This window comes from Sitophilus oryzae, unplaced genomic scaffold, assembly GCF_002938485.1.
Source record: "Sitophilus oryzae breed Bouriz unplaced genomic scaffold, Soryzae_2.0 scaffold_358_pilon_pilon, whole genome shotgun sequence".
NCBI lineage: Eukaryota > Metazoa > Arthropoda > Insecta > Coleoptera > Curculionidae > Sitophilus > Sitophilus oryzae.
In genome coordinates this window covers 904,979-923,453 of record NW_022146927.1, presented here as the reverse complement: position 1 = coordinate 923,453, position 18,475 = coordinate 904,979, and the positions used below count along the sequence as shown (strand labels likewise).

The 18,475-nt window shown below is 32.4% G+C and overlaps 1 protein-coding gene across 1 annotated transcript; it reads right to left on the bottom strand.

The window, feature by feature from the left end:
• Positions 1-148: 148 nt before the first annotated feature.
• LOC115884837 (putative vitellogenin receptor) lies at positions 149-18,461 on the bottom strand. The gene is made up of 27 exons (XM_030903539.1): positions 18,355-18,461; positions 16,939-17,134; positions 15,624-15,754; positions 15,098-15,264; positions 14,384-14,469; positions 14,199-14,327; positions 13,492-13,647; positions 13,293-13,437; positions 11,540-11,696; positions 10,635-10,822; positions 9,956-10,157; positions 9,578-9,893; positions 8,380-8,640; positions 8,040-8,184; positions 7,619-7,965; positions 6,893-7,082; positions 6,662-6,836; positions 6,337-6,557; positions 4,618-4,706; positions 3,487-3,922; positions 3,170-3,349; positions 2,905-3,033; positions 2,570-2,847; positions 2,246-2,497; positions 1,775-2,190; positions 1,112-1,299; positions 149-551 (listed from the first exon to the last, which is right to left on the bottom strand). The coding sequence occupies exons 1-27, from the start codon at positions 18,355-18,357 to the stop codon at positions 386-388; spliced, it is 5,349 nt and encodes a 1,782-aa protein (XP_030759399.1). The 5' UTR covers positions 18,358-18,461; the 3' UTR covers positions 149-385.
• Between the last annotated feature and the right edge of the window lie 14 nt (positions 18,462-18,475).

The following is an 18,475-nucleotide window of genomic DNA, read 5'->3' as shown; positions in this document are numbered from 1 at the left end:
CCATATTTTTTTCATGAATTTTTAGACGTGAAAAAATGTAGTTGTAGTGAAAAAATAGCGTTGTAAAACTTGGCATTTGAAATTTTCTTCGTCTTTTAAAATTTTCAAAATAAATTAAAATAAAAAACGTCAAGAATTAAAAATAATAAACCTTTATTCAAAAAATATAAACACTTTTTATAAACTCTAATAAATAGTATCAACAATATTTTAAATTTATATTAAAAAAACTATCACATTTTTTTTTCATTTCATTTGATCAACAATATTCAACATTTTTTTTTTCTAAAATTTGACAGACAAAACACGTTACAAACTAAATTAAAAAAAAAACACATAAAATAACAATAAAATAAGTTAACTTTCAAAAATATTTTTTCTTTTACTATGACATACTGATCAATCTAGTGTCGTTCTGTTCAAAACTAACTTGAGATTCTCTTCTCTGAGTTTCTTGAATAGGGTTAGTGTACTCGTGCTGACCAGGTGTTAAAATCGGGCGAGACATACCGTCATCTTGCTTCCTATATGTCGGGTTATAGAATTTCATACTGAAATACAAAGAAAAAAAAATAGTGAGAAATAAAGAAATTTTCTACAATCTGACAACGTTGTGTTTTCTGGTATTATGTGCAATACCGAAGCCAAAAAAAACCCTACTGTACAAAAAACGAAAATGCTATGTTTCTTTATTTATTAAAATAGTTTATAACGAAGATCGTCAAGATCGTATGATTTTTATACCGTATTATTGAAAAAAAGGCGTCAAAGACGGTTGGGAAATGCCTATTGGTGATAATTTTGGCGAGGTCAATCTCTAGACATCAGTTACTAAAAATTGACACTAATTATAAACAGATTAAAAAAGATAGACACACAAATCTATTTCTAAAAAATTATTTTTACTCATTATATTATGATATGAAAATTATGATCGATTGTCGTTTCCCAGCCGTCTTTGACGCCGTTTTTTTTCTGATCGTATGATAAAAAATATATAGAACTAAAAGAAAATAATAATCTTCGAAAACGACGATGTATCGTCCTGAGTAGTTCAAATAAACCAAGGTTGCCGGATCGTGTCTAAAGTCCGTATTTACACTATTTTTACCTTATGTTCATTTGACCAGAGTGTCTTTTCCTAGCGTAAATGATCAGAACAACTGCTACGAGTATGATGACGATAGATACGACAACAACAGACACAGCAGTACCATTTCCAGCACCACCATCTTTTGTTAGAGGCTTCGAATCAACTGAGTGAAATTTAGGAGCTTCGCCTTCCTTGTGATTCATTCTCTGCAACAAACATAGTATATTGTTTTATTAGGAAAAAATTCTGCTTTTTATGGCTGTACGGTTAACGTTACAGGGGAGGCACAAAAATTACATTTTTACTCTAAATAGAGCATGTTATTTTTTTCAAACGTCACAAATAGTTTTTTAAACAATTTCAAACGTTTCAAATAATAAAAAAAGATTTAAAAGTAAGTAATTATATATCGTAACTAATTATATATCAAGAAACTATGGTTATACTCGTTGCATTTGACACTTAATGTCAGTTTAATATTTTTGTTTTTTATTTTTAATATAAAATATTTTTGTGCTCAGGGGTAAAAGTGCTTTACTTTAATGCTTAGGCGTTAAAATGATATTTTTATATTGTCAATCACGTCGCAAAAATTAATACTTTTGTGAGGTTTAAAAACAAAATATTTCACAAAAATATGTAACATTAATTTTTAGGAAAAAAATAGATTATAATATTTACCAAGTTACTTGAGCATCTTTGGCTAGGTTCAATAACCTCCCCGCTACCACAGAGACATCTATGCTCCTCTGCGCTAGGCACGCACAAATTTTGACAGGTGTGGTTGACGCAAGGCGACTGTACTTCCGGTTGAAGCCCCTCTTGAACCAATAGGAACCCGTCGTGGCTGTAGGCGTGGATTTTGAAGGTTGAACAAGTTTGGGAGTCGTATAGTTGACATTTGGTGACATCTCCGTTACTCACTGAGAAATAAAGATGGTTTTCGAAGAATTTTAAGCCTACTATGCGATGGAAATCATTGAAAATTGCATTATTTTGAGTTCCCTCGTATGTCATTTCGAATATTTTTCCTTGGTGTTGATCGGCATAGTACAGAAGCTTCTTGTTTGAATCGTATGTTATTCCAGTTACATAACCTAAAAAACAGCAATGCATAACAAAAAAAAAACAAACTAAAAGAAATATAAGTACCATTGGTACTCCTGACAATCTCCTTCTTGTTGCTCCCGTCCAAATTTGTTCGATAAATGACGTAACTAGGCGAATTGAACACGAACCAACTTGCCAGAGAGTAGAACATCACTCCGTTCACCGCGTCTATCGATAATTCCGATACGTGCCTGTGCAAGTCGATATCGATAAGTTTTGAGCAGGACATCTCGACGAAACTACAGATACTGATGGACTTGTCGTCTGATTGGGCATTATAGTAATAGATGTGACCTAAAATAAAAAAATCGATAAATAAAATATCGATAGTTATGCACATCCCTAAAGGAATATTTTTGGAGTTACCTGTAGACCAGTCGTAGGCAATCTTCTTTGGGTGTCCGATATTTTCGATGTACTGTCGTTTTTTAGTGGCTGTATCGATTTTTTGAATTGTCGGCGAGTTTTCGATAGTGAAATAGATGTTTCGGTCTTTCATCGATACGTCCATTGCTGTCACTTTAGGCATTTCATCCGAATAGACGATTTTTAAGGAGTTTTGAGTCAGTTCTCGTATTTGGTTGTCCGATATAAAAACTAAAGACATCGGTTTGCCAATAGCCTTACACGATTTTTTATCACCCCTAAAATAGAGACATATTTTTATTTTAAATATAAACTCTTTATTCAAAAAGTAATACCTTAACGTAAAGTTCTCGTAACAATCACACAAGTGATCACCAGGCGTGTTCACACAAATTTGACTGCATACTGGAGGACTCTGATCACATTCGTTAATATCTTCACACGATCTTCCATCACCCTTTAATCTAAAATAAAAAAACTCAATAATCATAATAAAAATATAAAAATAAAAAACGGTGTTGCCAAATGTGGCAAATATTCCTCAAATTTAGGGATTTTCGTGAAAATATATTATTTTATGGTATAGGCGGTATATATGACCTGTATCCTTTGTCGCAGACACACATAGGCCCAGCAGGTGTTCTGATGCATTTTTGGGAGCACGGGTTGAAGGTGCGATCGCAAGATTTCGAGCAGAGTCCCCCTTCATCAGACTCGTCGTAACAATCGTGCTTGTCGTTGCAGAGGAGGTCCAATGAAATACAAGCACCGGATTTGCATCTAAAGAAAAAATAAAGCTTAATAGACCAACTGTACTGGAACAAAAGGAAGGTACCTAAGATATACAAAGCAGACGTAAACAGAGAAATTGTAACTTATTTAATAAAAAAGTTTATATGTCTTTTTAAAAACAATACCTGAATCCATTTTCGCAAGGCTTATAGTGGTACTTTAACATCAGCACTGATTTCTTAGATCCGCTCCTACAAATAGTACTGTTCTCGTCGCTGTTATCCCCGCAATCATCGGCACCATCGCAAACCCACTCCTTAGGCACACATTTTTTGTTTCCACACTCGAACGACTCAGAATCGCACTTAGAACAGTCCTTTTCGTCTTGTCCTTGAGAACATTCGGTAGTTCCGTTGCACCGAGCAGACAGCGGTAGACAGAATGTATCGTTGAATCCGCAAGAGAACTCGTCAAAGGCACAGAACGCAGTATTCAGGTGAACGGAGCATGACATTTCGTCGGAATTGTCGCCGCAATCGTCGGATTGGTCGCAGGTCAGACTCTTGTCGACGCATTTGCCGTTGGAACACGTGAACATGTACGAGGCGCACGTAATAGACTCTGAAAACGAAAATTAGTAGATTTAGGGAAATTTTGCACAACCCGGCAACATTGTATTATTTTCTTTTTACCAGATCAGTCTATTAAAGCAATAAAAAAGTTTACCTATTTTAAGGAAATTTTGTACAATCTGGCAACAATAATAATTGAAAAGTACTACCACTAATTATGTAGTTCTGAATGCTTATATTAAAATTAGGTGAACAAACTTCTACGGCTAATTGAAACTACTAATTTATTCCACTGATTTGGAGGTTCTGAATGAAGCTTTATTTATAAAATGTAGAAATATAATAAAAAATAGATTTACGTAAATTTTGAACAACCTGACAACATCGTATTTTTTTCTTTGAGTTAATCGATCTATAAAGCAATCAAAAATTGTTTTTTTTATATACTGTAACGAAGTATTGTAAATCTGGCAACATTTTTTTGTTGGAATAAATTGATCTTTCCTTATTCTTTCAAAACAATAGATAGTGTATTATTTATGTGAAATTAAAATAACAGATTTAAAAGATAAAATTAGCGAAAGAACAAAACCTGGCAACACTGTTTCTTTCTTTAAAAGTACCGGTGTAAGTTAAAAAGTAGAAAGTATAAATATATAAGGTTTGATGTTTTTAAGGAATTTATAAAGTATTTTTGTGTTTAAACAGTTGGCAACCATGTTAATATCTGGAATCTGCACTTACCGCATCCAGAATGTTCATCGGAAAGATCCTTGCAATCGTATTCGTGGTCGCATTCCCAGCTTTTGGGGATGCAAGCTCCAGAATCGCATCTGCAACAAAATTATTATTTAGAATATAGTTATAAAATTATTATTAATTATTTAACATCAACATAATATTAGTTTTGACTCAACCTATATATAGACTAAACAAAATAGCGAATTTCAATTGCAGATCTGAAAAGATAGTATCATAAAATACTGCAAAAATATATTTGAATCGCTGTGTATATCGATGGAGAATATTAGGAAAAAAAGATTTAAGTTAAAAACTCAAATGGAAAACCTAATCGAGTATTTTTAGAACATTTGTTGACCCTGTATATACTTTTAGCATCTATAATAGTATAGTCTACAGCCAAACCTTTGAATAGGAAGACTAAGGAAGGAGCATAATGCTATCCATGTATTCATGCATGGTGGGCGGAAAAAGCTCTCTAGGGTGGGGATCCTTGACAGTTCTGTTTGACGATTCATTTGACACATTTGAATTTGATTTGAAATTATGTGGAATTTTCAGTTTTTACGGAGCTTATTTTATGTTATTTATTATTTATTCTACTACTGATAGTTGTATAAAGGTAGTAAATCTAGATGGAAATTGTGGCAGAACTTAAATTAACAGTGACACTATCGCGATTTATCGAAAAAGACTCTAAAATAGTTGGTTGTGTAGCGTGCGATAGATCTCGGCAAAAATTGAGTGAAATAATGGAACAACTTTTCGCTAGTAAGTGACTATATAATATACATACGCGTAGTAAACCGATCATTTATGAAATTCACTTAAATTAACTAAATTATATATTTTTCTTGCATTTTAGCTTTTATTTATTATTTGTCAAAGATTAGATGTCAAAGAAATACGTTAATTTGACTTACCTGCTTCAGTAGCGTATCGGATGTTTGTGTTAATAAATATTTATTATAACTTATTTATTTTTATTAGAAATATATATTTTTATAACAATTTTAATAACTACCAACATTTATTCACAACGTAAAATAAAACAACAAATTATTGAGTCTACCCCACGTCTACCCTACATTATAGTTTTACATTTTTTAAATAAAATTAGAACGACACTGATAAACCGGAATTTAAGTCGGCCATATTTGAGGCCCATCGCGGTGTACCTAAGATTTTTGATATGCTCCTTCCTTAGTCTTCTTATTCAAAGAGCCAAACGGAAGGATTACTGACAGTGACAGTTGTGTCTGTCAAATTTTCATGTAAAAAATACCACAATTATTCATAACTTGTCTAGTTATGATGAACAAGTTATACATTTTGGTCGATATTTTTGACTTCATAATAATTTATAAACAAAATTTCAAATCTTCAATAATATATTATTGTAAAATTTATAAAAAAAAATAGAGTGTATTTTGTGTTGAGTAAAATATACAAGTTTTCATAACTTATCAGGTTATGATAGTAATGTAATATTAATTTTATCTATATGTTCAAATGAGTAACAATATAAAGTGTTTCGATATTGCGTGGACACAGAAGTACTAGGTATCTTGGAAATTAAAATAAGTTAAATTAAGATATTTTAAGAACCGATTGTATATGTTTCCCTAGACACTTTAACAGTAGATTTTCAAAAATAAAGATACAGGAAGTGTAAAAACTACCCTAACCATAAATCCTAAATTAAGTAGTTATTAAAGTTACCTAAACTGAGTGTCCAAACAAGTAGAACTGAGGCATTTTGATTCATCGGAGTGGTCCAGGCAATCGGTTGCCCCATCGCATACAAATCTCTCGGCAATACATTGACCATCGCCGCATCTAAAGTGACCAGGAGCACACTTGGAGAGTCTGTCTTTTTCGTCGCATCTGTATTCATCTGATTTGTCCTTACAATCAAAATGGTGATCACAAACTTGCTTTTCCTATAAAAAATATCTCAGTTATGAAACTGTATGTACTCTATTAAATAGTCATAATAAAAAAAAAGTTTCAAATATAAAATACGTAATGTTTAAACAAGAAATACCCTTATGCATTGTCCATCGTTACAAGCAAAGTACCCTAAAGGACAGGTTGGTTCTTTCTTACAATCATCTTCGTCTTCGCCCATTGGACAGTCCTTTTTACCATCACACCTCAGTTTGCTTGAAATACACTGGTTGCTTAGTGGGCACATGATTTCGTGTTCCATACAATCTTTCCTGCAAATAATAAAAAAGAAGTATTATAGAAACAATATTTTTTCCTGATTGTTTACCTGTGGATGCAAGTCTTGTTGTCTTTTTCTAGCATCATTCTGCTCGGACATTCGCATATTATGGCCGAACTATGAGAAGGTAGACATAAATGACTGCAATTTCCGTTGTTATATAGGCACACGCTGTCTAGATTTAAGCCAGAGGTCACAGAGGCTAGATGCAATTTTGTATCTGAGTCGATCACCATGTCTGAAAAATAAAAAAAAATTAAGTAAAAACGAGTAAAACTGTTATTTGAAAATAACTGTTAAAACTGATACTCAGATATAACAGTTCACAAATACTGTAATTCATAAACTGCTATTTCTATAAATAATAGTTCAAACTGTTCTTTACTACATTACGTAAAATAAAATCAGTCTTGTTATTAACTGTCCTAACCAACTGTTATTTTATTGAAAGTAACAACTATCGAGAACTGTTGTTCATAAAGAATAGTCTTAAATTAACATTGAGCTAAGTGGCAATTCATTTTTCAGAATTCATCTTTTTAAGAGTGTAGTCTAAGGTACAGCTTCCTAAAACTGTTATTTCTAAATAACAATTTTCAAATTGTTATATATAAAAATAACAGTTCTGTTATTTGTAAAAATAACAATTCACGAACTGTCACTTGTAAAAAATAACAGTTCACAAACTGTTATTTTTAAAAATAACAGTTTATAAATTGTTTTAACAAAAAACAGTTGCGACAAAATGTTTCAGAGAGTAGTGTAAGGTTTTACCTAAGGAAAGCTTTTGTGTGTTATCTCCTGAAGACTTCTCAGTCCAGAACAGTACCGGAGTGTACTCGTTAACCCAAAACAAATCATTATTCAGCGTTGTTAGGTCTGTAGGAAAAGTGTGAAGTCGCTTGAACAAGTGAACTTCTTCACCGTCCACACTCACGTGCTTGATCACACCGTTGAAAGCGTCGACCAGGAAGAGCCGGTGGTACTTTTGATCGTAGTGCAATGAAATCTTACTACCCAAATCAGTTTCTATGATGTGAGTTCTGCCAGATCCGTCCATAAACATTCTGTCGACGTGTCCAGACATTCCTGACTTTTCTGCCAAAGCCACGAACATTATCCTGAAAAAAAACAGGGAATTTGAAAAAAAAACACATGAGTTTAGATCTAGTATATACAGGAGACGATTTCTTACCCTTCTGATGGTACCAAAGCTACAGAAACAGGCATTTCATCGTCAAGGTCGTGGATGAGCACTTTGCGAGACATTGTGTTCAAGCTGACCACTTCCAGAGTTGCTTTGGAAGTGTCACAGAAGAAAAGGTTGTTGCTGGATGCATCTAAAATATTTTTTTGAATTTTATTCAGCAGTTTTAGGAAATATCGCATCAAAATCTTTAAATAAAAAGATGAGTAAAAGAAAGGAGTATAATGCTGTAAGATTGCTAATTTAATATGTTCCTTCCTTAATTTTTTTACCCAAAGATTTAATTAAAAAAAATTAGACACTGTCTATTTTTTTCTATTGAACTTACCATAATCCATAGATGTTATTTTACCAAGAATCTGTAATGGTAGAGTTCTACTAATGCTGGTATGTAGATTTAGCTCTAAAATTCTTCTGGTTTCGATGTCACTGATAAAAAGACTGTTGTTCCTGCTGTTATAGGCCAGTGCGCCTGCTTTTTTTACCACAGAGGGTAAAAGGGTTGTGGACTGTCTGCCTAAGTTCTTGTGTTCAACTTGTAACAGAAGATTTTTTGCTGCTACGACTATGACTTGCTTTTTCTCCACTTCTATACCAAAAAAAGAAACATATACATTTCTATTATTCATTTTGATTTAGAAAATAAACACAAAAAATATTAATTTAATTATTAAAACATTTTACAAGCTCATTCTCCCTATCTATACCGGGTGCATCTCGAAAGTGGCTCACCCAACAACTTTTTTATTTTTTCAGATAAAAAAACGAGGTTTGGTATGTTAGTATATGACATAAATTAGGATTGATTGACGTATTCAATTGTTTTTGGTCACTTCCTGTTTTACGGGAAATGACTACAACTTTTGATTTTTAAATGGCACTCTCGGATTTTTTTTAAATTTATTCGATAGAATGACATGTCATATGTCAACATTTGACATTCTTGCTTAATAAAAAATTGTATTTTAAATTTCAATCTAGAGTGCCATGTTAAAAACACTTATTCTTGATCAAGGAGCCTTAGAAAAATAGATTGGATTGTCTAATGTTTTTAGTGTCTTGTCCTGGCCAGTTAGAAATTGCTCAAATAGTATTTTTAATCATATCTCAATTTTTTCAAATGAAAGGAAGGTGGCTCATTAGCATATTTGGAAAAAGCATTTTTTTACGAATAATTTGATATCACACACTTGGTATTTCGAGTCAAATTTTCATTACGAACAGCAAGTTATAATTTCAAATAAACCATATGCGAAAATGTCAAAAGTTGAAATATGATATGTCATTCTATTTAGAGTGTTATTTTTTATCGAATAAAGTAAAAAATACCGAGGGTGCCATTTAAAAATCAAAAGTTGTAGTCATTTCCGGTAAAACAAGAAGTGACAGAAAACAAATGAATATGTCAATCAATTCTAATTCATGTTATATACTAACATACCAAATCTCGATTTTTTATTCGCAAAAGTAAAATAGTTATAGAGGTGAGCCACTTTTGAGACGCACCCGGTATATCGGTGACTCACCCCTGCATGTATGCATATCCAATCCTAACTTCCTGCCCTCTGAGCAAGCGCAAGTATAGCCTCCCTCAACTGTCAACAGGCAAATGTCACTGCAGTATGCGCTGTTGCAAGGATTGTGAGTGCGCTGGTGTAAAGATGAATGGTAGATGTTGATACCGTAGATGAAGTTCTTGTGTTCTTTGATTAATGTTGTATGGTTTTTCCCGGTGAATTTGTTACAAGAGTCTATGGACATGGTCTCCCAATCTGACCAATAGAGTTTGTCCTCGAATACGGCTATGGCAAATGGATGTTTGACCACGTTTTCCAAGATGACCTATCAAAGTTTAATGATTAAACATCACATCATTTTTTATTAAGTTGTAGATAATTTGTTACCCTTCTGTCTGTACCGTCCAACCTGATACTCTCCAAGGCCATTTTCTTGGCGTCTGTCCAATATAGTCTTTTATTAGGCCCATCCAATGCCAAACCGTTGGGCCAGTGAACGTTATCCCTCAGGAAAGGTCTATCTTGGGTTCCATCCATGTGGGAGAACGCTATTTCAGCTGGTTCACCCCAATCTGTCCAATACATAGTTCTAAAAACATCCAAAATAGACTTTTTATACAGGATATTTCATAAATTAGTGCAAGCGATCGAAAAAAACGACGTCAAAGACGGCTGGGGAATAATCGATGACAATTTTTGCGAGGTCAAGCCCTAGACATCGTTTACTTAGCCTATATACTCTTCTTTCCGATTTAATGGCACTTTCTACCAGTTATTGGTCTTAAGAAGGTCATAATTTATTTTTGAATTGAGTAAAAATGATTAAATAATTAAATTGTGTAGATTTGTGTGTCTGGAAACGTTCTATCCTTCGTTAATTTATAATTATTAGTGGTTAATTTTTGACAATTTTTATGTCAATTTTTAGTGAATGACGTCTAGAGATTGGCCTCCCTAAAATTAGGATCGATTGTTATTCCTCAGCCGTCTTTGACGCCGTTTTTTTTTCGATCATACAGTATTGTTTATTAGTTATTGCGTTTATTTTTAATCTGTACTTGCTTACCCTTCTTCTATATCCAACACTATAGCTCGAGGTTTTCTAATATCGTTGTTATTTAAGACAGTGCAGTGCGTGCCATCATTGGTGCATACGCCAATGTGCTGAAGTTTCCCGTCAGTGAAGTAGACGTTTCCAGTTAACCAATCAACGGCCAGATCTTCAGGCAGTGCCAACCCAGCAGTTACCAACACCTAAAAAAAAATAAATTAATATATTTCAAACTTTGAATAGAAAAATTAAGAAAGCAGTATAATGCTATTTCCATGTATTCATGCATTGGAGACATAGCTGATTTGTTGGGCTTTTCGGAGATTATTTTATGTTATTTAGGTATTATTTATTCTACGTTTGGTTTTGTTTAGAGGTAGTAAATCAAGAAGAATATTGTGTCAGAACTTAAATTAACAGTGGCATTATTAACAATTACCGAAAAAATACTGTAAAATAGTTATAGTTCATACCAATTAAACTTTTAGTCACGTGATTAAGCTTGACCGGCACAGCGTTGCCAACTTTTATATATTTTCTTTTAATTAAAATATTTTATGAAACAAAAATAACTTAATTATAAATATATAAACAGTTATTATTTACATCAACAAAAATCACCTCCATGACAGCACTTAAAGAACATAAAGGGCCATTACTACCGCTTTCCGTTTTTGTACACTTCTAGTTAGTCAGTCGGGCGCCGAATCTGTCCATAGTTGGCAACAATGAATTTAAAAAATCGCGCCCTCGATTACATAACTAAAAGTTCAATTGGTATCGCTTATAGTTGTGCAGCGTGCGATAAATCACACCAACAATGTTGTCCAAATGATTAATTTTGTTTTTTTTGCTCTTTGTGGTTGATTTTGCCAATTTTCTTCTGAGTAAACTAACTTATTTAATCAAGAAATACTTACATCTCTTTCTGAACCATCTACAGAGGCTTTGACTATAGCTTCGTGTTGGGTAAAAACCTCAGTCCAGTAAATATTATTGCCATCTTGCCCCACGCCCACTACTTGCTTCAAATGATTAGCTACAGGAAATAGCAAGTTGCTAGTAAGCAAATATGACCTAAAAAAAGATAATAGTGTTATTTGGTTAATACAGTTGGGGTTGGAAACTTTTTTTAGTCTTATAACAGGTCATAATAATAACAAAAATATAGTACCCAAAGACATTATAAATATAGACAGAACATCTCATTCATAAATACTCGTTGGTAGTGTATCAAACATTCCAATGTGTCAAACAAGGACAGAAGAGACAGAGAAGTGTAAAATTTCCGACCCCGGCAACTAGGCGCATTTGGATTGTTCTAATGGTCAGTGGCGTATCGTTTTTTGGAACGAATTTAATTAGTAAAGTAAAAGTAAAGTAATTAGTAAAATGTTTACTCCATATTTATATACTACATTAACACTTTTTCGTTAGATGAGTTTTGTTATAAGGTCTAATATAATAATATAATTAATATCCCACATATACTTATGTTGAAACGTTAGTAGGTAAAATGTAAACCAAAAACGTAATAGGTAAAAAGCTTTTTTGGGGGCCTGGATCACTCTGTATATAGGTATGTATAAAACTAGTAGCCTAAGAATTATTTACAGTTCGTCCCATTCTAAAAAAAAGGTAAACACACCGTACAAATAATTCTAGGAAGAGGTATTTGTACGGTGGTAAAAAAATTGTTTAAACGAGGCCGAAGGGGCAGATATAATAATGCAATAAAATGTAAAAAAGGGGCGGGTAAACACCTTTGTTTATTTGTTGATCAAAATTCCTTTAGAATATCGTATATAATGACCAAAATGACGCAATTTTAAGAAAAAAATGTCACTTTCTGGCTTATAATAAAGTTTCAAATACAATGTTTATATTCAAATTTGTTATGATCTACAACAGTTAAGTAGTAATTGAGACGAATTATAATTCAATTATCGGCTACTACGTTCTTGTTTTAATAGCTCAAAATTCAACAAATATAATTAGAAATTATTTTAATTGTGAGAGGCTCCCTTGTGGGACGCCTATGTACGGCGATTACGGCGCGGCGGAAAAAATACCTACCTGTGAAAAGACAAATTCGGGTAATTTGAGCTTATTTTTCCACACATTTGACACTGTCGTACCATATTAAAAATTCGCAGATTCAAAAGTACGTTAAACAAAAGCAAAAACTACTGAAAAACACTGGAAAGTTCACTTCGGACTTGATTCCGACTTCAAACACACCGTAAGCTAAACGTAGTACGCTATAACGGACCAAGGGCCGTCGCGAGGGGTGGTGGGACGGACGGCTCATTTCATTCTGGAAGACTAGCAGCGACGTTGCCAATAGTTCTAGACGTTTCAGCACATTAAACAGTAAACATGTCCTTTAATAGTATCGCATATATCCTCTGGTTAATAACATATTATTACTCATGCTTCTTTAAAAATAAACTATTAATTTAATTAAGAAATTGAGATATATTGATATCCGGTGAAGGTTTTAAAGTCACCTTTTCTGCAAATCAAACTAAGTAGATAGGCGCAAATTTGAGATGTGGCAATGTCGCCTTCTCTATCTCAGTTGGTTTTTACAGTACGTAGTCAACCTCCGATTGTTTGATCGGGTTAAAATGCAAAATGTGATATCTGTTCTTCCTAAATCTATGATAGTACCTGATCTCGTTTTTCGAGCTGAAGATCATAGAAGCCTCCCCTCCTGTGGCTTTGCAAGATCTTCCATCTTCCTGAAGGTGGTACTCCTTCTGGCAAGAACACTGATAGGAACCTTGAGTGTTTCTGCATTCCTGGTCACAGATTCCTGTAAGAAATACATCAAACACTATTTGTTCAGTGTTTTGAAAGGAATGCATACCATATTCTTCGCATTCATTGATATCTGTGCAGGTTTTTTCATCGATATTATGATATCCAGAGGGGCATAGACATCGTGGACCTGTAGGTAGCTGGATGCATTCATGACTGCATCCGTGGTGGCTGCATGTCATTGAGGATTGATTGCATAGACCGCCTAAAAGAAATTTAGAAGAATATTGACACGATTTCAAAAAAAAAGTAAAAAAAATACGTATCCTACAGGATGAATTTTAAATAAGTGCAAATATTTTCAGGGCTGGTAGATCTTGATAAAAGGAACATATTTTCTCTTTACCGTTTTTCAAAAAAGTCCAAAATATCCGAGTTATTCAAGTTTGAAAATTTAACAAAAAAATTGATTTATTTTTTGAAAATTTTGAGAACAACCGGAATTTTTCTTGCATCCCTTTTAGTGTTGTAACCATAGATTAAGAAATTATACACACAATATAATAATAATGCAGTTTTCTAAAATATACAGGACAGTTTAAAAGAAAATGTACGATTTTCGACATCTTCTTTTGCGAAAAAAAATCTCATAGACGAGTTCCTAGGGTCAAAATATACCACACCTATAAATATTTGCACTTTTTTAAAACTCACCCTGTATAAGTATAGTATGATTATTATTAAGTAATGTAGATTTTTTCATTCTCACTCTTTTTGATTTTTTTTTGGATCAAAAAAGAAAAATAGTCATATTACCTTCATCTGATTTGTCCAAACAATCAAATTTTCCATTGCAAACATCCTTGAGATCTAAACAGGCTTTTCCATCATTACAAATGTACTTTTTCTGATCGAAAGTACACTGTTTGACATCGAAATGGTGTTCTGTAAGGTGTAAATGTAAGGAATTTATTATTTTACCAAATATTTATGGCATTTACCGCAATCTTGTTCATCACTGTTGTCTATACAATCGTTAACACCATCACATCGCCATTCGTTGGGCACACAACGGTGATTTTTGCATCTAAAAACATTTTTTTATGAAATGCTTGAAAGTGTAAAGTACGTCCCCGGATTGTCTTTACAAGGGGAAAACCTTTTTTATTATTGACATATTTTGAGAAAAATACATTCTTCATTAAAATTTTTGCTTGTTCTAAAATCATTAATCCCGTTTATACTTATCCAAATTTCGTAGAAAATCAATCATATTTTCATGTTTTTTCTAATTTTCTCTAAAACGGTATGGAAATTTGGAAAATTATGAACAATATTAATAATTTTATAGCAAGCAAAATTTTTTATGAAGAATGCATTTTTCTCAAAATGTCAATAATAAAAAAGTTTTTCCTCATGTAAAGACAATCCGGAGACATTCTGTATTTTTTCATTTTTTCTATTTCTCTCGTAAACGGTATGGAAATTTGGAAAAATATAAACAAGGTTAACCATTTTAGAACAAGCAAAAACATTTATGAAAAATGCATTTTTCTCAAAAAGTTAATGATAAAAGAGTGTTTGGAGATGGTGTTAAAAGTTGTTGTGAGAGAATATACAAGGTGTGTAAGAATAAGTGTGAAAAAATTCAGTAGCTGTACATTGAACTCAAATGTATAAATATCAATTTAATCATATATTATGTGTAATCAAACCTGAAACCATCACAGTCTTTTTCAAATGTGGTGCATCCAATTCCTTCATCTGAGCCATCCAAGCAATCCAGTTCATCATTGCAAACCCAATCTTCTGGTATACACAACTTATCGGTACATTGCCATTCGCCTTTTGCGCAGGTAGCGTTCAAAGATATGTGCTCAACCTAACAAAAATAAATTCACTAAAATTAGGCACCCTTTTTTCTATAAAGTATTTCTTTTTTTTGTGAACACAGATCGAAAAAAAACGGCGTCAAAGAAGGCTGATGAATGACGATCGATGATAATTTTGGCGAGGTCGATCTCTATAAGACGTCATTTAGTAAAAATTGACATAAAACTTTTCAAAAATTAACACGATTTAACACAATTACAACCTTCTTAAGCCACCTGGCAGTATTCTGGCAGTAACTACGCTTGACCTCGCCAAAATTATTATCGATTGTCATTCCACAGCCGTCTTTGACGCCGTTTTTTTTTCGGTCGTATGGTAGTAGTCAAGAGGTGATAAAAAATACGTTACTTTAAAGTTATCACAGTTGTTCTCGTCTGAGAAATCACCGCAGTCGTTTTCACCATCACATAAGAAGGATTTTGAAATGCATCGGTGGTTCTTACAGCGAAAAAACGAGGGTTCTTTACACAGAAACATCTCTAGAAAGAAATATCAATGTCTTAGAGAGTATAAAAATAACAAAAATCAAATACAAGGTGTTTTTTTTTAAATAAGTGCAAATCGAAATAAATTTTCTTTTACAAAAAAATTGTTGAAAATTTTTCTTGACACTTTCCGTGAATTTTTGACAAACTTTTTATTGCTACTGGTTCATTCTCCTGAAATTTCTTGACGGGCGATGTATCGAAACCTTGCAATGTTGCCACCTCCTACTTTAACCACCTTCTGTATATTTTAGGCATCACGTTACAAAACCCCTCTTATCCCACAAATGATGTTTCAAGATAATGTACAAAAACTGTTTTAGCATATGTTTGAAGCGTTATTTTACAAAAAAACGTGCCCATTGAATGGAATCATTATTTTGGATCTCGTTTTTCTAAAAATAAAAATTGATATTTAATATTTAAAGAGAAAAAAAACACAAAAATAATTCGGATAAGGCGGGTTTTGTTGCAGTATGATGCATGTTGCGTGTTTTGCTACAGATATTTGCATCCAAACTTTATTTATTAGATATTATGCTATTTTATTAAAATTAGGTAAATATTTGAAATGGATAAGACGTCAGTAGTAATATTATACTTGTGTAAAAAGCCTATGAAAAAAATGCGGGATTTGCAACAATAATGACAATAAAAAGCCAATATAAGTGGATAAGACAGATTTTGCTGCAGTAACGTAATTTGTAGTCAATTTGTGGATAAGACAGATTTTGCTGCAATAACGTAATTTGTAGTCAATTTTATATAGGAATAAGCGACTTTTGCTGCAATTTGGGACTATGTTTATGTAGATTTAAGGGTCCACTAGTAATATATGTTATTAGGCCATTTTAATCTAGGCATGTAATTAAAAAACATGTACAATACAGTATACAGTTATTTTCAACTAAAGTGAAAGAATAAATCTGAAATTTATTGCAAATTTTCTTATCACCATATTGCATACTTTCTAGTCTATTTGGCAACACAGAGCGTTGAATAAGCTGAGAGTTTTCTGGTAGGTATCGGAGGTTTTCTAAATGTAAGCATTATTTTTAAAAAAAATCAATTAACTCATTTATTTTTAATTCTTTATAAAAAATGTAAAAAGCGCAAATACTTGCGCTTATTTATGAGGCACCCTGTATATTTCATGGTAATTTTATTGCGTCACTCACCGCAGTCTTTTTCATCACTAAAATCACCACAATCGTTGTTGCTATCGCACCGTACACTTGTTGGAACGCACTTGGAGTTGGTACATTGGTACTCTTGGCTGGAACAGTTGCTTGAGACAAATTCTGGATAGAACAGTTCCAGAAACGCAGAGGCGTAAACTACGCTACTGAGCAGCACAAAAACCGTGTAGATCAGCTAAATAAAAATAATTAAAATAGTTTACAGGGTGATGTCATGAATTTTTCTTATAACGCACGTTTTAAGATTCGCAGTTTTTTTTAAAGTTTTGCTGAAACTAGCCTACAAAAAATATTTCTAATCTTGTGGAATGAAGATTTAACTTTTGATAATAACTTTAATAATTAAAAGTTAAATTAATTAATACATTTATTTTTGATTGATTCCCTCTAAAGCTTCAATCAGAACCTCAAAATTAGGAGAATACATTAGTGGTTTCAATTATACTTTATAATTAAGAATTTACGATCATTTCCCCCCAATGTCTAAAGAAATACAATTAAAATTAATAGAATATCCTAGCAAAAACTTGCGGTAGTCAGTTGTATTCATAGAGAACCTAATATTTAGCTTAAAAAACAATAAACTTTTGATTTCCAACCACATTTTCTCTTGGAGGATGATAGTCAAAGGCCAAAATGACATAAGTTACAAGTTTGTTTAACGGACAAACATATATTGTATCTAATTAACTTGAGTTCAAAAATAAGTAGTAGTTTTATGTCTACGGAATAACGCGACACCCTGTATGTCTTTTGTTTGAAATTATGCTTGAATCACAGGGGGCCTAGGGATTTTGTATTTTATAAAATGAATAATAATATCATTAAAAATAAATACATTTTTTGAATAAAACGTTTACATGAATTTCTATATCAATAAATTTGATAGATTTGGTTATATCGAGGTTATATCAATCCGTGTTTCTGTGGATTACTTAAATACCTATAAATTTTGTAAAAAAATAAAAGCTAACACATATTTTCTGAACACAGAAAAATAATATTAACTAAATAAAAATGAAAAATAATTTTTACTACATCACAAGCAAATAAAAATTAATATTTAGCCAAGGGTCATCGTTCAGTCAAAATTTAAGATTTCTCTGGGGGGTGCCCAGCAGTACCTAGGCCCGGCATCCCCCGGCGCCCCTGTACTTACGCCAATGTGTATATTTGCAAAAAAAATTTGTATAGACCTAGAAAATATGTTCTAATTTGTTTTCTGTAAAAATTAGATGAGTATAAATTTTCAGTACAAGGCATTTTTATTTCTAACAATTTTTTGCATTATTAAACTTTTATTTTCATTTTATGAAAATAAAAGAAATTAAAAATCATTAATAATATACAACATAACTTGTATATTCTCTAAAAGATGAAAAATTATGTACTTACCATCCTCACTAAAATTCTGAAAGCAACTAAAAACAGCACGAATAAATTATCAGCAATAAATTTTTGACATTTTTTCCCAACATGGACAACATAGGCACAAACCGCATAAAAACATACCTAT

Bases quoted from the DNA above. Each gene is read 5' to 3' on its own strand.
- LOC115884837 (XM_030903539.1), bottom strand. The intron at 13,648-14,198 runs GTAATATGACTA...AATTTCTTTTAG, and splicing joins TTTGGACAAATCAGATGAAG to GCGGTCTATGCAATCAATCC. The intron at 2,191-2,245 runs GTACTTATATTT...GCTGTTTTTTAG, and splicing joins GATTGTCAGGAGTACCAATG to GTTATGTAACTGGAATAACA.